Source organism: Myxocyprinus asiaticus, chromosome 34 (assembly GCF_019703515.2).
Source record: "Myxocyprinus asiaticus isolate MX2 ecotype Aquarium Trade chromosome 34, UBuf_Myxa_2, whole genome shotgun sequence".
Lineage (NCBI taxonomy): Eukaryota > Metazoa > Chordata > Actinopteri > Cypriniformes > Catostomidae > Myxocyprinus > Myxocyprinus asiaticus.
This window is the reverse complement of record NC_059377.1, coordinates 28868258-28895598: the sequence shown is the minus strand read 5'-3', so window position 1 is coordinate 28895598 and position 27341 is coordinate 28868258. Positions and strand designations below refer to the sequence as shown.

The 27341-nt window shown below is 37.1% G+C and overlaps 1 protein-coding gene across 1 annotated transcript; it reads right to left on the bottom strand.

Moving 5' to 3' along the window:
- Positions 1-1379: 1379 nt before the first annotated feature.
- grinaa (glutamate receptor, ionotropic, N-methyl D-aspartate-associated protein 1a (glutamate binding)) lies at positions 1380-27028 on the bottom strand. Its single transcript, XM_051671303.1, has 7 exons — positions 26883-27028; positions 11734-12086; positions 7564-7682; positions 6931-7131; positions 6646-6774; positions 6304-6447; positions 1380-3428 (listed from the first exon to the last, which is right to left on the bottom strand). The coding sequence occupies exons 2-7, from the start codon at positions 12074-12076 to the stop codon at positions 3279-3281; spliced, it is 1086 nt and encodes a 361-aa protein (XP_051527263.1). The 5' UTR covers positions 12077-12086; positions 26883-27028; the 3' UTR covers positions 1380-3278.
- Positions 27029-27341: the final 313 nt, after the last annotated feature.

Here is a 27341-nt window from a genome sequence, read left to right as displayed (position 1 = left end):
TATCAGACAAATTGTGTCCCATTTTAACCTGTTGGGACCTATGACTTAAAAAGTCCACTATCCATAGTATCATTCCCTTATCAAGGGCAAACTGTGTCTCTAGCGTCTGTGCTAAAATGTGAGGCTGATGAATAGTATTAAATGCGGAGGAGAAATTCACAAACAGTATCTTCATATGTGTCTTGTGCTTCTCAAGGTGTGTATGTATTAAATTCAAGGTTAAAACCGCATCACCAACCCCCCTATTGGCCTGGTATGCAAATTGCATCATATCTAAAAGAGGCTTAAAAGACCTCAAAATATGTTTTACTATATTAAAGACTTTTCATCACAAGGGATGTCAGTGCTATGGGTTGAAAATGATTTTGATTGAGAGGTTTAGAAACTTTAGGAATGGATGGAATAATGGAAGACTTCCAGAGTGAGGCAAGATAGCATCCTTGTTAGTTTCACCATTGGTTCAGGGTGTCAGAATATTCTGTGGGAGCACAAGGAAAATTAGACCCCAAGACCCCCCTTAAACTATGAATGTATACAATATGTAAAATTTAAGAGAAAATGGGATAGGATGCCCCCTTAAAGTGCATTTACTGGTAAATTGTAACATTTAATTATGAGATTTGTATTTACAGGATGATGATGCATCATTCAATATATAATTACAAAATAAAAAATTGTGTAAACATGCTATCTTGCCCCACTATTGGGGTAACACAAGGTAGGGGCCTGGGCAAGAAGCCTCCTCTAAAGGATCTATAATGATCTGAAATAATTTCTATTAATGCAAAAGATGTAATCAAATATTTATGTAAAATGCATTTTGACAATGTAGTCTCAAATTGAATTACTGACCATTAAAAACCAGTATAACCAGTTAAAGAGATATCCATGAAAGGTAAGCATATTCTATATGTACTAGAAATACTTAATAAATAGTAAGCTTATTAAAAGTATAATTAATGTACAGTACATATTAAATGTTTTAATTGAAGGGATAACATATACTAATAGACTACACATTCTGAATGAATTCCACTCAATTAGCCTACAGGATATGATGAATAATGATGTTTCAAATGTACATCTAATTTACTAAATTATTGAATAAATTCTCAATTTCTTTGAGAAAACAATTAAAACATAACTTTTATTTACATCACTGGGCATCTATAGGTAAACTATATTTATATTAGTAGTTATAGGGGCTCCGAGCTGGGAAGTTTTTTTTTTTTTAACTTTTAGTGTAACTGATTTAAACAATCTTAACTCAAACATTCTGCAATAATTATGGTCAATATTTTAAATATGCTGTACAATTTGCTTGATACATGACATTACTCAAGTCACTAAGGGGAGGAGAAAAAAAAATTCTCACACCATGTTGTCCTCTAATTTTATTATTTTCATGAAAAGCAAACAGGCTGTATAGGAGTATAATTCAACTTCAGTTTAATGCAAATGTACAGTGCAAAGAAATCTACAAAGCTCAACCACACCCTACACACCTCAAAGCTTTACTTACACTGAAGTTAGTTATAAAGACAAACATTTCAGACAACAGAAAAGGGATATGCCATCCAAGACAAAATTTTCTTCAACCATCCGTCACAGCTAGTTCAGTGTGCAAAAGCTCCACATGCAATGCAGGAGGCAGCTGGGTACATGACATTTCAGTTAAGAAAACAAATATGTTAATAACATCAGAAACCATGTCATTTTACATTCTTATTCTAACATTTCTACTGAAAGTATCTGGAGTGACAATTCTTTAGTATACAACTAAGGTATACAGACAATTTGTCCTTATATAGTTCCTTAAACCTTAAGATTTAAATGCACTACTTTTTAAATTCTTCACTAAGTTACCATTCCTTTATCATTACCCAGCAGCCTCAGCCTACCTTCTTCTGGCAGTTTAATAAATAAAAATAATAAATAACCACAAAAACATCAATTGTAGGAATTATCCTACAAACATTGTTATTTCCAGCACATGGAATGTTTTTGCAAGGTAACATGCAACTTGCTTTATTTTTAAAAGCATGGTTTACCAAATTGTTGTTAAATTCCAATATTCCATTTACATTAGTTAAAATGTAGGAAAAATATCTCTTTCCCTCACACACCCACAAACACAACAAAATGATCTATTTCACAAATAAACAAAACAGAACAAAACAGTGTAAAGTAGTAAGCAATAAGATAGAACAGAGTCATGTTATGTAGTGATGGAGCCTGAAATACTGACCTTTGGAACAATTTATAGTAAAGACAACCTCACAACCACACCTTCCTCAGAAAAGAAACTACTAAATTATATCAATAGGCTATTTTACTTTATTTTTATCAGTGTTGTACTGTACTGTAGATAATACAATTGACTGAACATCCGTTTTTCGTCTTGGAGTGTAAATATTAGTGATGTTAAGTTGCAAAGCAGTAATGTTAGAAAATGCACACATTTGAGAGCTCAACAGCCATTCAGCTATTTAAGCCTAAAACTGGAGGGCTATGAACTTTATTTGACTATTTACAGCTGTATAATCAAATGTTTGAAGTAGTACCTGTTTTTGTCTGACATTCTTTGCTGTGTTAAGACTGCCATGCAGAGAAACTTCATATTGATTAGTGTTCATCACTCTGAAATGCAAATCTATTTTGATGCTTTGCTCATTGATGTTTTATTTTTACACTTTGAACATAACTATGCCACGTGCAAGGCTCAGAGAGGTGAGAGGTCAGGTGAAATTTCTGCCATGCTGTTTGCATGCAACTATTAAATAATTTTGCACAATATGATACATGTCCAGAACCACAGAAGCATTTTTACCAGGAAGCAAAAATGTGTGTTTAAGGAAACTACATTCATATGAGTGGTTAAATGAACTTTTAAAAACATGCCAATTGATTTTGCAATTGACACCATGTCCACAAAAAGGACATAGAGCCTATTTTCTGACCAGCCTGTGTACATATGTTAAATATAAGGAATGGTAGAAAGGAATAAATTAAAGGGTTAGTCCACCCAAAAATGAAAATTCTGACTGACATAATTTACATTCTGCCTAACATGTCCTTTTTTTTCCACAGAAGAAAGAAAATCACACAGTTTTGAGATGAGATGAGGTTGAGTAAGTGATAGCAGAATTTTCATTTTTGGCCGGATTATCTCTTTAAGACTCAAAAGAACATGAAGAAGGGTGATGAGAGGCGAGGTGATACACCATTGTGCAGAAAGGTGGACTGCACTTCCCTCTGATCACAGGGAGGGGGTGCACTTAATCCCTGGAACGACCCACAATGGCCAGAATGTAAAGGAAGATGTTGATGATGTCGGTGTAGAGGTTGAGGGCTGCAAAAACGTACTCCTCAGGGCTAATGGCCAACTTCTTGTTGCCAAGTAGAAGCTGGGTGTCCACAGCCAGGAACTGTAAAAGAACAAACAAGCACTGAGTGTCAGAGTCATGTTGTGCTTTGGGGGAATAAGGCAAGTGCAATTGTTTATTCATAGGGTTGAATCTGATATTACTGTTTCTTTTTACCTTTGTATCTCGGAGAAATCATCATGCTTTTTTACTAGTACGCAACCACATAACAACCTCTTAGAACACCCTAGCAACTGCTTTAGTAGACACTAAATAACACTCTGGATACCTTAGCAAGCAGGTAGCAAAGCCCGGACAATCACCCACAACACTCTAGCATTGTGGCAACGGGTTTTGCATTGGCAAACACACCTCACATTTTCTTCAGACAATGCAAAAACCTAGTTTAAATACATCATCATATGGTCAAAAATCCTTTTCACCTTACAATAAAGCCCAAATCAATTTGCTGGGTTTGTATCCTACTAACTGTGCTACTTACATCCTTTCCCTGTTACATCACAATTTCCCTAAGGCTTTCACTAAGAACTTTTGCTTTCATTACCTGATGTTCCAACAATTGCTGACATTAGACCAAACCTTTAAGCTGACCTCACTGCCCCAAAAGACTTGTTATGCCTTATATAGTCTGTTAGACTGGAAAATTGAAGACTTAAAAAACAGGCTTGATGACCTAGTTTGTGCAAGACAGATGGTAAAACGCTATATAAACTCAGAAAAAAGAAACGTCCCTTTTTCAGGACACTGTATTTTAAAAGATAATTTTGTAAAAATCCAAATAACTTTACAGATCTTTATTGTAAAGGGTTTAAACAATGTTTTCCATGCTTGTTCATTGAACCATAAACAATTAATGAACATGCACCTGTGGAACGGTCGTTAAGACACTAACAGCTTACAGACGGTTGGCAATTAGGGTCACAGTTATAAAAACTTAGGACACTAAAGAGACCTTTCTACTGACTCTGAAAAACACCAAAAGAAAGATGCCTAGGGTCCCTGTTCATCTGCGTGAACATGCCTTAGGCATGCTGCATTGAGGCATGAGGACTGCAGATGTGGCCAGGGCAATAAACTGCAATGTCCGTACTGTGAGACAGTGCTACAGGGAGACAGGAAGGACAGCTGATCGTCCTCGCAGTGGCAGACCATGTGTAACAACACCTGCACAGGATCGGTACATCCGAATATCACACCTGCGGGACAGTTACAGGTTGGCAACAACAACTGGTGCAGTCCATGAGGAGGAGATGCGCTGCAGTACTTAATGCAGCTGGCGGCCACACCAGATACTGACTGTTACTTTTGAACCCCCCTTTGTTCAGGGACACATTATTCCATTTCTGTTAGTCACATGTCTGTGAAACTTGTTCAGTTTATGTCTTAGTTGTTGAATCTTTTTATGTTCATACAAATATTTACACGTTAAGTTTGCTGAAAATAAAAGCAGTTGAAATTGAGAGGACGTTTCTTTTTTGCTGAGTTTATATACCTCATAACAAAAACATGAGAAAATACATTTGCAGGTTGCTTTCACATAAAGTGTAAAACTGTGGTGCTATCAAAAAATTCCTGTTTGTTGGAGTGGCCCATTCAGCTTGACACATCAACAGTAGCCTGACCAATGATGTGAGTCTGACCATAGATTGCGGATGACATGACGGTGGTAGGTCTGATCACTGACAATGATGAAACAGCCTACAGAGAGGAGGTGCACACTCTGACACACTGGTGTCAGCAGCACAACCTCTCCCTCAATTTCAGTAAGACAAAGGAGCTTGTGGTGGACTTCAGAAGAAAAGACAGAGAACACAGTCCCATCACCATCAATGGAGCACCAGTGGAGAGAGTCAGCAGCTTCAAGTTCCTGGGTGTCCACATCACTGAGGAACTCACATGGTCCATCCACACTGAAGTCGTTGTGAAGAAGGCTCATCAGCGCCTCTTCTCGGCTGAGGAAGTTTGGAATGAACTGCCACATCCTCACACGGTTCTACACCAGCACTGTAGAGAGCATCCTGACTGGCTGCATCTCCGCCTGGTACGGCAATAGCACAGCCCACAACCGCAAAGCACTGCAAAGGGTGGTAGGAACTGCCAGACACATCTTCGGAGGTGAGCTTCCCTCCCTCCAGGACATATATACCAGGCGGTGTGTGAAAAAGCTCGGAGGATCATCAGAGACTCCAGCCACCCGAGCCATGGGCTGTTCTCACTGCTACCATCAGGCAGGCGATATCACAGCATCAGGACCCGCACCAGCCGACTCCATGATAGCTTCTTCCCCCAAGCAATCAGACTTTTGAACTCTTGATCTCCCACGTTCAAAATACATCAGCACTGCACTTTATTACTCTTACTCTTATATCTCACACCGGACTGTCATAAATTATATTATTATTATATTATATTCTCTCTTAACAACTTACTATCAACCGACAGCTGAATGTCAATACAGTACAATACAACCTACTGTACATTCTATATATACTTTTTTTTTACTGAATAATGTGTATCTAGATTGTGTGTATTGTATACTGTACAGTGTATGTTATTATTTGAATATTGTGTTGTGTGTAATTATGTGTATATTAGACTTTAAATTGCGTTGTGTTAATTTGATGTTATTGTAAATTGGTATATGTCTCATCACTGTCACGACTGCTATATTGATTGGAACTGCACCCAAGAATTTCACACACCATTGCACTTGTGTATATGGCTGTGTGACAATAAATGTGATTTGATTTGATTTTGATTTTGAGTTTGGGGTGGGACAATCTGTTTGTTCAACCGATGGATGATGGTGATGGGAATGGGGGTGGGGGGTGGGGTGGGGGGTTGCCAATCCTGTTAATTAGAAGGGGGGGGTTGACATACTTTTGGCCATATAGGAGTTCAATTAGCCACTACTTACACAGGTGAAGAGCAGGGCCCCAAGCGAGGCGTAGACGATGTGCAGAATTTTGTTACGAATGAAGATGCAAAGGATTGAGGCGAGGAGCAGGACGATCAGACAGACAAAAAGTACGCCCCGGCAGGAAGTAAAGTCATATTTACTCTGTTTTTGGAGGAGAAGAGAATAACAACCATCAGTGGTGGTAATTGCACACAAAAGATGAATAAATAAAACACCTGCCCATTTCCAAAGCTCTGAAATATCATTAAAGGAATTCTCCATATAACGACAGTAATATTTCTAAAGAGCTGTTAGCTCGGTAGTAACAGCTTCAAGTGAAGAAGTAGTGAGCAAACAAACCTGCAGTGAGAAGAGCACAACTGTGAAGCAGACAACCGCAGTGATGCCCACTGCCATGATGACCGCATCTGTATCATAGAAGCTGGCAATCATGCCAACCATGTAGGACAGACTCAGGGTCAGGATTGACTGAGAAAAATAAAAGATGGGTCAATCAATAAGCATTACATTATATGCAAACAACTATATACTTGGCTACTTTTTTATCTATGAAGTTGAAATAGTTTAAAAATGGCATTCAAAATTATTGTGCATATTTTTTGAGGTAAATATTGTGGGTTGTACCAGCGCCACCAGATTCCACGGATGCTTGCGGCGAAACTCTCCACAGCAGCTGAGAACAATAAGAGACACAAAGAAGATCGCGTAGGACACATAGTACGTCCACTGATTTCTCCGTACAAACACTTTGACGTCGGTCGCAAAGGTGAAAATGGCAACAAAAGAGAAGGTGACCGTCAGCTGAACAGTCAGAACCAAAAATACCTGAAAACAGAGGGTTTTTTTTTTATTAACACACTATACTGCTACATATACTTCTTTATATACATATTTGAAGAGGCCTTTTGCACCGGTAAGTTACACTGCTACAATAAAATGTGTTTAGTATTATTTATTGTTATCTACTGTATATACAGTATGGTACAGCCAGATAAATGTATGTTAAAGGTGTATTAAGTAATTTTTATAATAAAAAAAAAAAAAAAAATTCACCTAAACAAATGAATAGTCCTTCAAAAATGAATAGAATATTTGTCCACAAATATCTTTAAAATATTCTAAACTTACATTAGATGAAGATATTGAAGGTACCACTACACTGTATTCTTGTTCATTTCTCCTGTTTTACTAGACTCTTTCTACTAAACAATTTCCATCAAAATATATCAATGCTCAACATGATCCTGTCCCTCTTACCTTTCTAATAAAGGCCTGTCGGATACTCTTATCTTCCCAGTTAGAGTTGGCAAACTCGTCATTGCCATAGTAAGAGGGAGGGACATCTCCACCATGGTATCCAGGGCTATCCATAGAAGCTGCCAAAGAACACAAATAGTCATAAATACATTATATGATGGTAAAATGTTATGTATGATGGACTGTACAACTACTAGAGAGACCTTCCAGCACTCCAATGTATTCCTGCTAAAGGGACAGTACATCCAAAAATCAAAATGTATTCCCCATCACTCACATTGTCTCAAACCCATATGACTTTCTTTCCTCTGTGGAACACAAAAAGAGATGTTAGGCAGTGTATTAGTCTCAGTCACCATTCATTTTCAATGCATCTTTTTTCCATACAATGAAAGTGAATGATGACAAAGGCTAACGTTCTGCCTAACATCTTCTTTTGGGTTCCAAGGAAGACAGGAAGTCATACAGGTTTGAAACAACATTCATTTTTGAGTGAACTATCTGAAGCTTTTTGAAGCAAGAAATTCAACTGAAAATTAGACAAAAAGACATTGGCGCAATTGAAATAAAAAAGGGACAATAAATCTCTGGATTTGTAGTGATGGATTATAAAAATAAATCAATATTTTAAAAAGTTTATGGCAAATTTTTCAGATGTGTACAAATGTTAAAATAGTTTCAGAGTGTAGGGAGCCATAATTGAGTGTACCGACTTTCATGTAATTATGTAATTCGCAGTGCTTCGTTGGAGAGGGCGGTCGCTACAGAGTTCTTTTGTGCACAACTTCTTGTTTCCGCAGTAACAGCAACTTCTCCGATTAGTGGATCTCTCTTCAGGATTCATGGGTTGTGTAGTTCCCCACCAAAAAACAATGTAAAAAAAAAAAAAAAGGCTAAAAATCTCACTACCTTGTGGCTTCTCGTTAGTGTCGAGAAACCCCCCCAGTTCATCAACAGTCATTCACACCTCAGACTTTTAATAAAGAAGGGTCACGAAATGGGCATGAAAAGAGGTATAAAGGGTGGCGTATAAGGGGGGAGGACGGGAGGGGATCAAGTACAATAACTCGCTCACGACAGAGATGGCTGAACATCAAATTTTAGAGGAAACAAAAGCAAAGAGTTTAAGGTCACTTTGCTGTATATTAATCATGGGACAAAAGTATGAACGTGTGAAGAGTGAAGATAATAAAACAGTTTGCAATTTAAAGATTCAAATATTTAGTTCAAACTTTTGAGAATGAAGTGAAAGCAGGCATTGCCACTAGGGTTGGGTATTGATACAGATTTCCCAATTCGATTCCAATTCACAAGCTCTCGATTTGGATTTTGTTTAGATATCAATTCAAATGGGTATATTTCAGTTATAACGTCCCTACTGCTACATATGAAAGAAATTCTCTCCCAGCTAATGCTGTTAATTATACAGGGGGCATTCTAACTAAGTACATTATTAAATTATTAATTTTACTTAATTATATTTTATTAATTTTTCATCATTTTGGTCACATTTTGGCTTTTTAAAAAGGAACAAATTCATGTATTCAATCAATAAATAAGATATTAGATTACATATTATTTTTTGTTACATGTTTATTGTTTAATTGCATAATTTGTAATATTTAGAAGTATTTACATTGATTTGTTGAACACGTGCCAAAACCGGTACCGTCTTTTTAAGGAAACCAGCATTTCTGTAAAGAGCATCTGTACATTTTAACGAGAGATTCTCGAATGGCTTTATCTCATCTGTGCCATGCAAGATCAGAATTAAAGGTTTATTTTTTGTAACTGACTGTAGAGAACAGAAAGGGTATTAAGAGAGACATTATTCAATGACAAATGGGTCACATGGATCTTGTCTTTGGACAAGCATTACACGGTATAAATGTTACTCTCAACACGCAGTAAAAGGATCTTGCTTCTGAATACACCACCACTGTACTACACAATTACTGGTGAGTGAAATGTCAACATTTACCAACCAGTTGCCAAATATATACATTTAAGTCGCATAGCATGAGATTTGGTTGTAAATTTCCTTTCACTGTAGTGGAGGGTTGAGCAAAGAGTAAAAGAACAATCTTCGAATCAATCTAAGAATCGATATCGAGATCGTTCAAATGAAGATCGCGATGCATCGTAAAATTTATATTTTTACCCACCCCTAATATCTACCAAAACCAGGACTGCTTAGAAACTTGTTATAAATTCATAGATATTTATTCTTACAAAGGAATGTTTTGGGTTTAACACACAAAAAAAGTCCACTCTCATATCTGGGCCTGGAACTAGTGCCCGACCGATATATTGGTCGGCCGATATTATCGGCTGATATTAGCCTTTCACCGATATATTGGTATCGGCGTATATTTTACTGATATGCGGCAATACGAAAACTTTTTTCAGAAAATATAATGCAGAAAACAATGCTTTAGAATTGGTGTCATAGCGTAGTTTGTCCAGCAGAGCACACTCCGACTCCATTGTTTACAGAGCTGACTCTGAGCTGACAGTGGCTCTGCAGACAGGGCGGAGTTGAGCTGTGTGTCAGTAAGTTAACTAGTTTGTGAAATACATACTGGAAACTTAATAAACAATGACCCCATCATTTTTCCTTTTCAATATAACTAATATAACATTAACCTTGTCTCTGACAACCATGTCACTCATGTCTTTTTGCTGTTAGCCAGCTATAGTTTGTCAGCGCAGTAAGTAATGTAGCAGATTGAAAGGTAAACATCAGAGCATCTTTTTGCAGCTCAACAGACAACGGTGCGGTGGTGGATTGTGTGTGGTGAGTGTTGATTTCATGCTACGTTGTTACCTAGTTGGTGAGACACAATGCTGGAAAGTAAAATAAACAACGTCCGTCTTTTACTCTCCGTGACAACGAGCTTATAGCTAACTAGCTAAGCACGTAGCTACTTTCATTGTTGTCAGCTGAGTGGAAGCTAATGTGTAAACATGTATTCACCAAACTGCTTTGTTCAGGATTTACAGTTTTGTACTCCCATCAACTGAACAATTCCAGTCATTGCATTTATAAAATGTAATATTTAAAAGTCTGGTTTTCCACTGTTGAAAGTTCCCCTGAACTTGTATAGCAGAATACGGTGTAACACCGTATGTTTATCTCGACTCGGCAGTATTAATATAGTCAGCATTTGACTGACGCTAAACAGTAATACTGATGTTTATTTAGCTATTTATTTTATATTTATTTATTCTTTATTTTAATGGTCAGCATTTGACTGATACTAAACAGTACTGATGTTTATATAGCTATTTATTTTATTTTTATTTATTCTTTATTTAAATGGTCAGCAATTGACTTATACTAAACATACAGTACTGATGTTTATTAAGCTATTTATTGTATTTTTATTTATTTATTTTCTCAGTGTTCATTTCTAGAATTTGTTGACAATGTATAATAATAATATCAAATATTCTTTGATAAAAATATTTAAGAAAGCAGCCTTCTGAGTACCTTTGCATAGTCATATCTGTGCAAAATCGGTGAACAATCCACATAGAAAAGGTCTGTTTTCATTCCAGCTCAAAAATTATATATATATCGGCCACCATATCGGTAATCGGCGAACTTTCCCTCTCTAAAATCGGTATCGTCTCAAAAATCCCATATCGGTCGGGCTCTACCTGGAACCACTGTCACATCCGTGTGTGATTTTGAATTCTCTGCTGTAATGCGAACTTATGCATGAGGCAGTGCAGTGATTGGATGGAAGCGTTCCTTCTCATGAATAATGTGGAGAAACACTCAAAAACGAATGACGTATTAGCGTACTCAACTACCAAACACAATTTAGAATTTACGCGTATACCTAAGAATTTATGACATTGCTTCAAGTTTCATTTTTAAACTGGAAGAACGAAATGGCTCTAAAAATAATAATAATAATAATAATAAAAAATAACCACTTTACCTTTAACAATAAACATAATGAGTTCTGAAGTAGTTTTCAATTGTGTGCAACCTGTACATACTTGTTAACATCTCAAAAAATGGGGTTTCATGACCCTTTAAAAATCAATTTCTCAATGGAAAAATTGGATTTTTACTTCCATTACCAGACTCTTGTGATCTACTCTTAGTAACAAAAACACCTCTAATATCGTCTCATAAAGTTAAATTACTGTACTTACCATTTGGATCTACAGCGAAGCCCGGTTGGACAGGGCCCTGTTGATAGGGGCCCTGGGGGTATGGCCCCTGTGGGTATGGCATCTGTGGGTATGGCATCTGTGGGTACGGTCCAGGGCCGAAGCCTGGTGCTGCAGGTTGGCCATAACCAGGCTGACCATAAGCAGGCTGACCATAAGCAGGCTGACCGTAGGAGTCTGGTGCTGCATATGGAGGTGCCCCTGGGCTCTGGGAGTAGTTAGGCGGGGGCATCCCAAACGCATCAGTTTTGGGCGGCCCATAGACGCTGTTGTGAAGGGGGTTGTTCTCCCCCATCATAGGGTAGACTGGCTTGTCCTGGGACATGTCTCTTTCCCTGAAATTGACAAGAAAACAGAAAAGTTAAAATTTATATAAAGATTATAAAAAAAGACCTAAGAAGTATAGCAAATATGTTCAGCTGTGATGGGGAATAACTAAAAGTAGCTATGCTAATTTAACTGCATTTTTCAGTAGGGTGACAGTAGCTCAGCTGTGATGAGCTATTTTTTCACCATTAAGTGATGGTGTAGTGTGATAAGTAGACATTACATTACAGTTTTTTACACCACATTGTATTGCGCAAAAGTAAGCTGGGGCTATAATAAAAAAACTCTCTCCTAGAATGTCCTCTAAGACAAGTATTTTAAAAAGTAATTTGGTTCAGATGGTTGGTTGTAATGAAGCTTTAAAATAAAAAATAATTCCTTTAAGTCACCACTCAATAGCACACTAATTTTAAAATTAATATTTAGCTAAACTGCTGTTTTTATGTTTATAAATCAGTTACATAATTAGGGTGTTTTGTAGTATTGTAAGTTCAATTTAGTGTAGATTTATGCAATATAAATACTGTTAAATGTTACAATCTGATATTTCTTAATATTATACTAGAACACTAAAATGTTACATAATAAAAAAAAAAGAAAAAAAAAAAGCTTTTGCCGCCTTAAATAGTTTCAATGTAATGTGTTACTTTTGTTAGTCATTTTGTAGTTTTATTTGTTGAATTTAGTGTTCATTTATGTGTTCAAATCACCCCAATTAAGATTACATTTGTGCCAGATGAATACTTTCAAAATAAACTATACAATATGATATTATCTAATATTTTACTATAACACAGATGACAGATGTTGTATAATTGAAAATATATCACCACCCTAAATAGTTTCAATGTACTGTACTTGCTACATTTTGTTAGTGACTTGCAGTACAGCTAACTACTTTTTAAAACATTATAGCTTGACTGTATGTAAACCACTGTGAAACTGTTGCATGCCAAGCTACAATCAACTATTATATTATAATCAAGTATCTTCTCCAACACTGATATACAGAAGGTACACCAGCTAAAATGACTAAACCTACAGTGAGCTGAGAGACCATGTAAATATTTCCAGTTGCACTCAATCCACTGCAGGAAAGATAATCTCTGCTTGTAATGATCTGATCAAAACTACTCCAAGACTGGCCGTCAATGAACAATCCGCACTGTTTACTTAATGATTCAGTTCAGTCAACTGACTACGGGTCAACTAGAAGGCAAAAGCCAGAAGTCAGTGGCAATTATGACTGAATACTAAGAATAAACAACACCTCAAAAACCTGCAACCCGTTGGCAAACCACAACCATCCGTGGGTTTAGGAAGTTATTTGGTAGCGCACTGCACACGTGTTGCATGTGGATTGTAGTTTCTCATTTAAAAAGTGAGGAGGCAGAGGATATATGAAAGTACTTAAACCTCTTCCCAGTGACCCAGGCCTCCCAACTAAGGTTTCTGAGAGAGAGAGAGGGGTGGCACATTATAAAAAGGATAGTTCTGACAGCAAATTCTGATAGGACAAGCACTATAACACACATCCTCTCTTGGCTTATTACTTAAGTGAAAGAGTAGTCTAATCAATGTTTCCAAACTGCAAACAAAATGAAGAAAAACATAAAAAGACAAAGTATTCCAAAATATACAGTACTGTGCAAAAGTTTTAGGCACTTGTGAAAAATGTTGCATAGTGAGGATGTCTTCAAAAATAATGACAAATAATTTTCATTTATCACTTAATGTCATACAAAGTCCAGTAAACATAAAAAAAGCTAAATCAATATTCGGTGTGACCACCTTTGCCTTTAAAACAGCACCAATTCTCCTAGGTACACCTGGACACAGTTTTTCTTGGTTGTTGGCAGATAGGATGTTCCAAGATTCTTGGAGAATTCGCCACAGTTCTTCTATATATTTAGGCTGTCTCAATGTCTCTCTTTATGTAATCTCAGACTAACTCAGTGTTCAGTCGGGGGCTCTGTGGGGGCCATGACATCTGTTGCAGGGCTCCCTGTTCTTCTATTCTAATCTTTTCTATTTGCAAAAGTAATGTTTGGGAGTCTAACATTTATATTTCCTATTGACACACTAAAGCTGAAGATATAAATAACCATCTTAAGACAAATGCTTTTGTGAAACACCTTATGTGCCCAAGACTTTTGCACTGTACTGTAGGTTAATCGGTCAGCTGACATACTTAAATAATTTTCTCTCTACTATTTTCAAATAAGGTGCCATTATGAAAACTTACTCTCTTCACCGAATAAACAGCAGTTATGCAACATTGTCCCATTTACTCTGGATGCCAAATCCCATGTGATCTGATCTCAGCTCAGCGGTCTGTCCAGCATTAATGACCGGGTTATATTCAACAGCTTGTTTTCCACTGTCCTCCTTCAGAGCAGCAAGGATTAAAGCAATTTCACCTCATTTCACTTTGACAAATGTATTTTTGAATTTGGGATGCCATCTTTGAACACTAAACTATTATTTTCTATATTGAGTGATTATATTTTTGGGAAAACACCAGCTAACCTCAATAATGATCTATTAGTGCTTAATTTTGTCAAAGTTCCTTTAAGGCAAGTCAGGTCGGCCATTTTCGCAACTATTTCATCAGCTATTTTTTAGTCATACAAGTACAGTTCCCATCTGCTTGAATGAGAAAGGCAGAAACTGTTTCTCAATATTGTATTTCTCTGAAATGGCATATTTCAAATCAGAAATATGACAATAATGGTATCATAAACAGTTTCTTTAGCCAAATCACAGAAAAAAAAGAAGAAAAAAAAAAGATATTTTTCAGGCAGGTCCAGCTAATATGCATGCAGGAAATCTATTCAGCCACCATATTGAGACCTTATTCACAGTAGCGCCATATTTGATTTTTGCCATGTATGAAAACATGGCTGTGAGAGATAAATGTACAGTCTCAAAGCATGCACGGTATAAAGCTGTATAAAGCTCCAAGATCACGTGAACTTTTCCGCAACTTGTTTTACGGAGATTTTTGTCTATAGAATTTTCGTCAGTGGAAAGATCCAAAACACTATAAAAAACAGCACAACCCATTGAAGAGACCGTAAGTCTATGCCTCACTGCCTCAAAAATTAAAGATGGTGCTACTGTAAATCAGGTCCATTGTGATGCCTCTATCAAAGAAGTGATTTGTTCTTTTTTTTAATAGCTTTGTAAGGCAGTACAATTTCTCCCATTCTTATATGAGTGGGCCATCTCATAATGTCTTTGATTCTGTCTATTCCATTAATGTCACCCAGTCTGTGTATCTCTCATTCTGAAAACACTAACCAAATTAATTAAGGGCTCAATATGTGGATACGGTCTGTACTGCTATTGACTGCTATTATATCAAAGCACTTCTGATTTGCAGGACAGAATGAGTCATGTTTTTAAAGCTGTTTTTTTTAGACATGTAATATTGTCCTGGCTAATTCCAGGGAACTTTATTTTAGCACGGCAGGAGGGTTTTCCCACATGTTGACATCATTTACTTATGAATTAGCAGCCTGATCTCATTATTATACTTAGCTATTTGTACATTAATATTTGCAACATTGAAACATACATTTTTGTATATTTGGATAGACACTGAAATGTTCAATATGTACATTTTAAAAGCATTTAAAATGTAACCATATGTACATATTAACAGCTTTAGAAATTTAATTAACGAATTCATTATAGCTACACAGTTTTTGAATCCACAAAACGATTATAAATATTTTTGTATAAATTATTTATTATATATTTATACTACATAAATATATTTAAACATTTTTATAGATATTTTAGATCTCTTAACCCTGCCCCGTCCCCTACACATAACCACTATTCAAAATTATAAGAAAACGTAACAGGCAGATTACTGTACAGTGACAATTTTTGTTACAATATACTAATTTATATAAATATATTAGAGCCGCTAATCTCACCCCTACCCCTAAACCTATCCTTAACCATTTCTTTACCATATTAAAAAATTTAACAGGCAGATAAACTTAATCACAATAATTTATTCCGAAAAATGGCAAAATTGAGAACAAAAGTAGTCCAAAGGACTATGCGCTGCATCCGATGTGCTCCCTGACAGCATATAATAGCTTTGTGTGAGGTAGAGAGTGGAACTTAAGTTATTAGCCTAATCGCTGAAAATCTTCTCCTGATCCACTCTGTGAAGGCACTGTTAAATCTCATTCAAAAGAATACTTCAAGAAATATGGCAAGTCGCAAACGGTCACAAGACACTTGAGAGCCAATGTGCGTTTGACATCACTGCCATAAAACCTGTGACTTAACGCTTTTTGAATCTGCGATTTTTAAATCATCATCAGTGTGTGAGTTGGTGGTTATGGGTGTTATGGGCACTATGGCAGATGGAGATGGAGATCGTTGAATAAAAAGTTTTGGGTATACTCCTCACATAGGGCTATTTGAAGACTTGTATTATAGCAAACAAATAAAATGGATTTGTTTCATGATTGTTTTATGGTGCTTTTGTGGTTTCATTTATTTACTTCTTTTTTAAGCCACAGCATATTCTGAAAACTTATTTTGTGTCCCATGGCAAACAAAATAAAAATTAAGTAAACATACTCAGGTCATTTAGGCGTTGTGGCTAGACAACTCTTTTAAAATAAAATAAATTCAAAATGAAGGATCCAATGCACATTAATGAATGAGGTTTCTTTGAGAAAGTCAAGTCATTTATACAATTGATTTAAGGGTGAATTTTCAGCCTATGAGAAACCTTGTGACAATCATGTTGATCTGCTGACTGTAAACTTGAGTCACACATTAATGTGCAGAAAAATGAGACAATCATCCAATGACATTAAAAAAACCTTAGTATGAGCTATACAGCTTAAATTTCCAGGGGTCAGGCATAACAAAAGCTAAACCAAACCAAGTCATCATTAATCTAAATGGGATCTCAATGTCTACATGCAAGAATTCAGAATAAGAAGAGAACCTGCAAATACTGTATATAGCATCAACAATAAAACTAAGCATTGATCTAGAGCTATGACAAATGCCAATATGCCTATAATTGTATCTAAAGGTAATTTCATTATAATCACAAGTAAGCCTTTTATTTTATTCCGGAATGGTTAAACTTTGGCCAGTGTTTAAGTTTATAGTGGTAATAAAACTTTGTGTCAGAGGAAAAATGCAATGTAAGAGAGCAAACAGGATTGGCTCATAGAAGACACTTGCTGTCCAAACTGGCGAGTAGTTTGGTTTATGACGGGTTACTCAAGGACAGAAATCCTCTTAGGAGATGGTGGATAAAGCAAGAGACACTTTACTTGGCTACGGCTGATTGTGGTTCACAGGGGGAATTATGGGAAGGGAGTACTACTTCAATGAGCCTACTAAAACACCCATAATTTACACAAGGCAAGTGTCTCAGAGCATTAGTGAATAGGGTTACAAAACTATAAGCTAATCTGGACCGACACTTAGGGAAAGCAATTTAATCAAAACATGTTTGCTTTCTTGTCTGCTAACGTTTATGTAATGTCACTCTCCCTAATGTTAAAGGTTTCCACATTTTAAGTTAGCCTCATGTTGTTTGGCCCAATTTTGAAGACTCTGGGGCAATTTAGTGCATCTTACAACGTTATCCATAAAATAAAAGTTAATTTAGAATATAATTAAATATATACTGTATAGAAATTAAAAACAAATTAATATAGGTGCAGGCATTTCTGAAAATACCCCATACCTTGTGCAAGATGATTTTGGGCAACTTATATTAAAATCAATGTATTAAAACCTAAACTACAGCAATTACTTTAATTTATTTGAATTTCATTCCACTTTAATCCTACTACCTTACATATATTTTTTAATACAATTCTGCATCTTATTAGCTATTTCATTTCAAGTTCAATTAAAATTCAGGAATTGCACTGAAATTTTACATTTAAAAGAGGGAGAGAGAGAGAGAGAGAGAGAGAGAGAGAGAGAGAGATAGGAGGTGATCATACGGAGACCAAAAAGGGAAAGAAATAGCACAAACTTAGCTCTTGTTTATTCCACTGCATTGTAATGCTTATTGCTTCTGACTGTTATTTCAACGGGGTGCTCAAGTTTTATTTTAAGAGCACCAGGGGTCATATTACAGAAACATCCAAACTCTAGAATCATATCCCATCTGTTTAGTAACCATAGTTATTTCAATAAAGACCTCAGATCTTAACTGAAAAGTTTTTGTAATATTGCCCCTGAAACTAGTCACTGCAGATGTCAAATTGCCGTCATTGTGGTAAATATCTCTAAAAAATATGTAGCTCCACATATATTCCATGATTTTCAAATAAAATATGCCTGAACATTAAATCAAGTTCAAATTGGTCCCAGCTGAAACCGGTCAATTTCAATAAGAATTTCTGATTTCTCTGAAGCCCTCAGAAAGTTCCACAGCACATGTATCTCTCTTATTGTCAAGTATGAGAGTCATTCTAATCTAATAATTATTTCCATTGATATATCGGCCATTCTGTAATCCGAGAACCCATATCAAATTCGCCACATGGCAGAATTATTTTTTTTAAAGAGATCACCTTATAATTTTCAAAAGCATTTTCCAAATGTTCATGGAAGAAACCAATTCCATCTTTAAATACTAATCTCCACATGAGCATTTTATTTCCATTCAAATGAAGAGAATCAAGAAGTTAAACCTCATAACCTTGTTCCAAAATTGTGGAGAAATGTGCTTTTCCTCTTAAAGGTACAGTCTGGTATAAATAGAAGTTAAGCTCAATTAACAGCATTTGTGGCTTTAAAAAAAGCAAAAATCTGAGTTAACGTTGGGTCCAATCCGTAAACGTTAAAAATACTCACTGTTGAGAGTGGTGACGCCATGCGAAGGGCAGACATGTGAGAGACAGCTCTGTGCACTTTGCTTATTTTTTTAATTATTTCATGATATAATCCAGTAAAATTCGATACACCCAGTTACACATTTGCTGTTTGAAGTAAACATGGCAAAGAAGTCAAAATCCTCAGGCTCTGGAGACATTAAAAGTCACTTACGGGTTCAAGATGAAAGCCCAGACAGGCCTGTGGACAGGGGACTCGATTTGGATGGCGCGGAGGGAGAAGGAATCCAGCGTCAACTGTCCAACATGTCAGTGATGTTGACGAAGGTACTTGAGGACTTGGAGGATCTTGCTGTAATACGTTGATCGATTACGTCGATGGAAAATCTTAATCACAAGAGTGACAAATGTTGAGAGACGAATCGATTATTTGGAGTCATCAGAGAGGAATTAGCCGCTAATCCGCCCATGACCAAAGTTGATTTGAAACGTGTTCTTGAAAAGCTTGAAGATTTTGAGAATAGAAGCCGCAGGAATAACATTCGAATTGTGGGAATTCCTGAGCATGAGGAGGGCAGAGATATGGTGAAATTCCTAGATGAGCTTTTCCCCCGAGTCTGCTCGACATAACAGGCCACAAACTGGAAATCGAGCAAGCTCACAGAGTCCCGGCTTGCAGATCTGCTGAGGGAGACAGGCCCCGATCAATCCTGGCCAAATTTTTTAGATCATCCGATAAAGATCTCATGTTGCACCAGGCAAGGTCTTTGCGGACTCGACAAGAGTGAAACGCGATAGGTTCAAGGAATGCAAGAAACTCTTACATCAGCGGAAGATCGCTTTTGCAATGATGTTCCCTGCCAAACTGAGAATAAACACCAAAGATGGCTGCAAAGTATTTACATGTCCCAATCAGGCAATGTCTTTTATAGAAACAATGGGTGAGTAACCATTGGGTGTTTTTCTTGTGAGTGGATTGACTCACTGTACATACTCTGGTTTTCGGAGGAAACTGGGTGCCATTTTTGTTTCTTTTTGCGTTGGCTCCGCCGAGCGGCTGGAGTTTGTTTTATTTTGTGGATTAACACTTTTCCTTAAAGAAACTTTTGCATTGACGGAAGATCACTTTTACAATGAAGTTCCCGACCAGATTGAGAAGACACTACAGATGACCGCAAAATATCTACATACCCACACAAAGGATGTCTTTTATAAAGTTGGCGGACTGTGTAAGTCATGAGATATACTTTTATGTGGCCTCCGAATTAATTGACTCTTGACCATCCGAGGAACCGGGATGCGTGTTTCGTTTCCTTTTGTGCTGGTTCCGCATAGCGGTTGGAGCATGTTTTGTTAAATAACATTACTTCGGGACAGTTATGGATGAATCTGTCAGTTCCTTGTGCTTATGCCTCCTGTTGGCTGGAGTATGATTTGTGGAGCATTTTCGTGAGACATTGGAATGTTTACATCATCTGCTGCACTCATCAGCTGGCTCACTGAAGATTCATTGTCTGACCGAGGAAACTGAATGGCTTTATATCGGCTGGAATTTGTTTTGTGAAGGAACACACCTTCGAGACAGTTCTGTGAATGAGTCTACATGTTCTCTGTGTTTATTCTGCCTATTGGCTGGGGTTTGTTTTACAAAATATTTGATGTTATGTAATTTTGCCTTACAAATTTGTGAGGCAAAATTGAGCAATCCGATGGCAAAGTTGTTGCGGAGGCTCTCGTAGGCGTACATGGACTCTTTGAGTTTAGAGGGACTGACGTCGGTTGGCGCTGTCGTGCGCGGGGTTAATGCGCACATCTTTCTTTTTTCTGTTTGTTTTGTTCGGGGGGAAGTTCGGGATTTTATTGTTGCATTAATGTTGAAATGTGGTCAAAAATTTTGTTTTTGGCACACAATTTATTTTTTCTATTATATAAAAATGCCAAATGTTAATGAGTGTACTCTCTCTCTCCACATGGAATGTGAATGGGTTGGGGCACCCCATAAAAAGGAAGGTTATTACGTTTCTTAAATGTAAGAAATATGATATAGTGTTTCTTCAAGAAACGCATCTTTCCCCGCAAGAAGCTGAAAAATTTGGGAAGATATGGGGTGGACATGTTTTCTTTAGTGCGGGCTCAAGTAAGAGCAAGGGAGTCATTATATTGGTAAATAAACATTTACAATTCAAATGTCTCAAACAGATTAAAGATAAATTAGGAAGAGTCATTATTGTTTTAGCAGAAATTCAGGGGCAAAGTCTGATTTTGGCTAATATTTACGCACCTAACGCTGATGATCAGGGCTTTCTTATAGATCTTGAAGGGATGTTGCAAACCGCTGGCACTCCTCGTGATATAATATTGGGAGGAGACTTTAATCTTTTGATGGACTCAGTCCTTGATCATAGTGAAGCAAAAATGTGTAAGTCCCCTAGAGCAACATTAACACTTCACAGGATGTGTAAAAATCTTGGTCTTACAGATATTTGGAGACTTTTGAACCCATCTGGTAGGGACTATACATTTTTTTCATCAGTCCATAAGACTTATTCTAGAATAGATTGTTTTTATTTCTAAGTCCCTCATTTCATCTGTTGTTGATTGCTCAGTGGGAAATATTTTAGTCTCGGATCATGCCCTGGTGAGTTTAGAGGTGTTGCCACATAGAGAAATCGAAATCAGCATCTTAATGTATTCCTTTTGCAAAATCCTGATTTCCAACAAATGTTAAAGACTGAAATCAATGTTTATGGTCCTCAGTATCCTCTGCGGGCATGGCTTGGGAGGTACTTAAGGCGGTTCTTAGGGGTCGGATCATACAGTATGCCTCATTCATCAAATAAATCCACGGCACGAGAACTCGTGGAGTTGGAAGGAAATATTAAAAGTGCAGAGGCAGAGCTGAAGCGCCGAATGTCATCTGATGGCCTCTGAGAATTGACCCGATTGAAATATAGATATAATACTATTTTGTCATGGAAAGTGGAGTTTTGGTTATTCAGGGCAAGACAGTCATACTTTGAGTTGGGGAACAAAGCAGGGAAGCTTTTGGCTAGATATATAAAGCAGAGAGAGTCTCTTTCTATCATTCCCTCAGTGAAATTTGCTGGTGGTGATATTTTTACCTCGGCCATTGATATTAATAATGCCTTTAAAGAGTTCTACCTTGATCTTTATAGTTCCACGTCTTCGTCTACTGATGAAGATATTAGAAACTTTGTGGAACCATTAGATCTTCCTAAACTAAAGACTGAGTAAAAAAACTCTCTTGATTCTGTGATAACCTTGGAGGAGCTTGACGAGGTAATTAAGTCCCTACCTACTGGCAAGGCTCCGGGGCTAGATTGTTTTGCCGCAGAATTTTTTAGATCCTATGCTACAGAACTGGCTCCACTTTTGTTAGAAGTTTATACTGAATCATTAAAGAATGGAAAGCTTCCCCCAACCATGACACAAGCCCTGATCGGTCTGATTCTTAAAAAGGACAAAGATCCAAATGAGTGTAAAAGTTACCGTCCAATCTCCCTGATCCAACTAGATGTAAAAATTGTGTCAAAAATTTTGGCTAACCGATTAAGTAAGGTTATGACAACTCTTATACATATAGATCAGGTGGGGTTTATTCGGGGCCGCAGTTCTTCTGATAACATCAGGCATCTCATCAATATCATGTGGTCTGTGGTGAATGATCAGTCTCCGGTCACTGCCATCTCATTTGATGCCGAAAAGGCATTTGATTTGGTAGAATGGGATTATCTTTTTAAGATTTTGGAAATGTATGGGTTCGGGAGTACATTTATTGGTTGGATTAAGTTACTTTATAGACACCCTGTAGCAACGGTACAAACAAATGGATTCATTTCAGATTATTTTACTCTGAATAGGGGCACTCGGCAGGGTTGCCCTCTTTCCCCATTATTGTTCTGTCTTGCCCTGGAACCATTAGCAGCCGCGATAAAGGAGGATGATTTTCCAGGGGTGATTGCGGGAGGTGTGGTGCATAAGCTTCTGCTTTACGCAGATGATATTTTATTATTCATCTCCAACCCCACTAGATCTATGCCTTGCCTCCACAAAATTATTAATTCCTTTTCCAAGTTCTCAGGATACAAAGTCAGTTGGTCTAAATCCGAAGCTTTGGCTTTGACAGCATATTGTCCAGTAATGGCCTTCCAGCCAGGCGCCCTCCAGTGGCCCAAACAGGGCATTAAGTATTTGGGAATTTAATTCCCAGCAAATTTGTCTGATTCAGTCAGTTAATACTGATCCCTTAATAAAAAGGTATTTGAATGATGTGGACAGGTGGGCTTCATTACACTTATTGATGATTAGGAAGGTTAATGTAATTAAAATGAATTGTATTCCAAAATTCAATCACCTGTTACAATCTCTCCCTATAGATGTCCCCCTCTCTTATTTCAAACAATTTAATAGCATAGCGAAGTCCTTCATTTGGAATGGTAAGCGTGCCAGGTTAAATTTCAATAAGTTACATAAGCTGATTGACAAAGGTGGGTTAGGTGTACCCAAGATTTTGTTTTATGATTATGCATTCGGTCTCAGACATTTGGCTCATTGGTCGCTTCCACCTGAGAGAGCCCCTCCCTGGTTTTGTATTGAAAAGGAAGCTCTTGCCCCTATCTCGCCTCTGCAAAGCCTTTCGATCAAATTAATCTGAGAAGTTAAGTCACACCCCATTATTTTTCATTTACACTCCATATGGAAAAAAGTGTCCAGAGTGTTTAATTCGGATATTTATTTAAACGTAGCCTCAAGCATATGGTAGAACCCTAAACTATGCATTAATAAGTCCCCTTTCTGTTGGTCAGATTGGATTGTGAGGGGGGTTAATACACTCAGTGACCTTTATGAGGGTGGAGTATTGAGATCTTTTGAAAAATTGGTTCAAAATTTTGGGATTCCCAGATCTCAATTTTATAAGTATTTACAGCTGTGCCACCTACTCTGCACCCCCCTAGTGCGGCAGATACTCTGGGAGTGGTGATTATTGCTTTTGGAAAAGGTCATGAGGCATCGGTGTATTACTCCCTGCTAATTCAGAGTCTGGGGGATGGAGCTTTAAATTCCCTCAAAAGATTATGGGAGGAAGATTTAAATTTGTTTTTGGAGGAGGGAGTGTGTGCTAGGATTCTTAAAAATGTCATGTCTGCATCTAGAGATGCAAGGGTGCGCCTTATGCAATTTAAGATTCTACATAGATTTTATTGGTCCCCTTCTAAATTGTATAGGCTTGGTCTTAAGGACACACCCACCTGCTGGTGATGCCATTCAGAAGATGGAGACACCACCCATGTTTTTTGGGGGTGTCATAAGATACAGGAGTTCTGGTTTAGGGTCTAAACATTTAAACTTTCGAGGTAAACATTGTTTTCATGCACTTTGTAATATGAATGTACTGTATAAACAGTAGCATTTATAATACTTAGAGTCTAAAAGAAAACAGAATTTACTCTCTTTGGATGGGCTACAGGGTCTACAATGTGCTGGCATGCATGCATGAGCATATAATGGCCAACAAAACAGGACATGAGCAAAATCAGATATGCTAGAGGACTGCAGGCTGGACATTTGCAATTGTCCATCAACTGAATGAATTACATAGTGTCATAAGAATTCGTCACAATACTACGTGGTGACGAACCAACAGTCTGGAAGTACATTTCTGGAAGTAAAAATCCCATTCAATGTTTCCATAGACTTATTGATTTTCAACGATAACTTGTAAACCTTTCAAGGCAGACCTACCTTGAGCTCTGAGGTTGTTCATCGATGGTATATGCTTCCGGTAAGTCAGCTGTCTGCGTTATTTCAACTTCATTGTTTAAAAGTTGTGTTTGTAACTGAATTCATGGTAAACAACTACATTACCCATGGTCCAGCAGAGAACTCTTCAATCAGAGAACCGTGGCCAACCAAACCCACAAAAACGTGCCTCGGCGTGACCGCCACTCCCACTGTAGGATGGCGTAATGAAGTCGGTCTCTCTTCACCTTTAAACTACATATATATATTTGTACATATCAGAATGTTTAGCAATTCATGTAAAATATATTGTTTCTATGCTTATAATCAACAACCTAAAATCAATAGTTTTATATATTCCCATCATTTTTTATTCAATTAAATCATTTTGCAATGCTTTATGGGATTGTAGTCCATGCCTTCTTAAAAGACAGTATGTACAAAGAATTGTACTTTTGTCTTTTTATCCAATTTTCACATAATTTTTTTTGCCTCAAAACAAAGTTTGTGATGTTGTATTCACCTTGGAGCTGACTGGTTTGGTTCATGACTAACAACTGTTTTATGGACGATTTTATGAAAAGTCTATGGAAAAAATAAATGGAAAAATACTTCTGGAAACCAGAAGGTAAAGTGGGCAATCAATGTTGCGCTCTATTAGTATGACTGAATTTGAACGAAAACGTACGACTTATACATCAACCAATCAGAATATGCTTCACGAACAGGTGTTTGGAATCCGGAAGTGTTGCTTTCTTCTGTATTACACATCAGGCCTATTAACATTAATATCATGGTCATGTTTACGCTCTGGGTAGGGTAAGGTCTAACACTTTATGGTTATGTTTAAGGATGGGGTTTGGGTTAGCAGTTAAAGTTACCAAAACACAGTTTTGGATTAACACGGAACAAACGCCAAATCAAGAACTACAAGGACACAAGGGAAGCGTCTCTCATTGGTGGGTGTATAACTCGTGATTTCATATAAATTAATTTGCCATATTGTACTATTGTGACAAATTCTCATGAGATCTGACCACCAACTCCTCACTCACAAGACAACATAAGTGTGATCTGTGTAAAAGCCTGTGCCGTAGGAGGACAGATCGCAAACACCCATTGTATGAAAAACTGTATTTTTATAAGATTTGTAGACCCTCATTAAAAAACAATGTACTTGGAAAAACAATGCCCAATGTACAAATGCCAGAAAACAAATAATCATGGTTTAAGCAAGGCTTGGGAAATGGACGCGAGTATTGAGCTGTACAATTTGCTGAGATGGGTAGAAAGGGATGATGAGTAGGCCTGAATGTTGTCCAGCAAAGGGGATTAGGATGTGACTTGGCAAATAGTGAGAACTGGAACATACATTTTCTGCCATAATGCATACTTTTTTTTTTTTTTTTTTATAGGAATGTCAACAAAACGCAACGTCATGCTGCGTTTTGGGACAGTAGTTACCAAAGCATTACTGTACATATTTAACACATGTAATTCAATTTCTTTTCTATTTTGTCTGCCTAACCATACATGCTGCACCAGTTCTTATAGGCTTGAAATAACAACCCATGACACATACGCATGTGTGATCTGCTATTCATGTGTGGTCAGCAGTCTGTCCTGAGAACTCTATCCATATTGTACGACTACAATAAGAGCGGTGTAGATCTGGAATGACCAGAGGCTCCAAAATTATCAACTGCAACAAATGCGTTAAACATGGCCAAAGAAACAATACATGTGAGCCATGATGTAAACAACATTTCTTCTGTTCAGTAACAAATTAAATAATTTAACTTAAGAGTATCAAGCCAAAAATCTAATAATGACAATATAAATAAGCATTCCGTTTGTTAAATTAAAACATAACCAGGAGACTACCCAAACATAACATGTAGGTTAATCTGTTGCTGATATAACTGGGTGGCCCGCTGCGTATGTCGTTAACATGATGTGACTCCATCACGTTTGTTATACCATATCTAATGTCTAATGTAATAGATTAAAAGGCAAAACCTGAAATGTCAGGAGAGATGTGCGATTAAATAGCTTGCTTGAAATACATACTCGCGACGCGAGAAAACATAAAGCTTATTGATTTGTCGCACCGAACAACACGAGCGCCATGTTCATCCACCTGCGTTATTAAATTTGCTTTGAAATTAACCAAAGAAAAGCTAGAAAATTAGATTGACTTACCCCTCAGGTTACACGGCGCACAGCAAAATACAACGTTTGTGTTTTAAACACTAGCGAAGGAAAATTCCGTGTTTGATGGCTTGTGTTGACGACGGTTGCGGTCCCGCTAGTTGCGAGTATGCTTGTCTGTCTGCTTTGATTTCTCAGCCCCGTGACTATTTTCAGAAGTCACGTGATACGAAAACAAATATATGTAAAAACGAGAAGCAAAAGCAGATTGTACCATTTCGCAGTAGCTAGAATGTTGTAAAAATATGTACATGGATGGATTATAGCCATTTTAGTGTTATAATATTATAGAAAATGTGCAAACCACTGTAATTTGTCTCCAGGTTCTCAGTGTCATCATCAATATATGAGGACATTTGTATAAAGTGGTTATTCAATGCTTTACATAACTCAAATTATCTAAACAAAACAAGAAACAATGGTGTACAGAAAAGTGAGCACATTTAATGT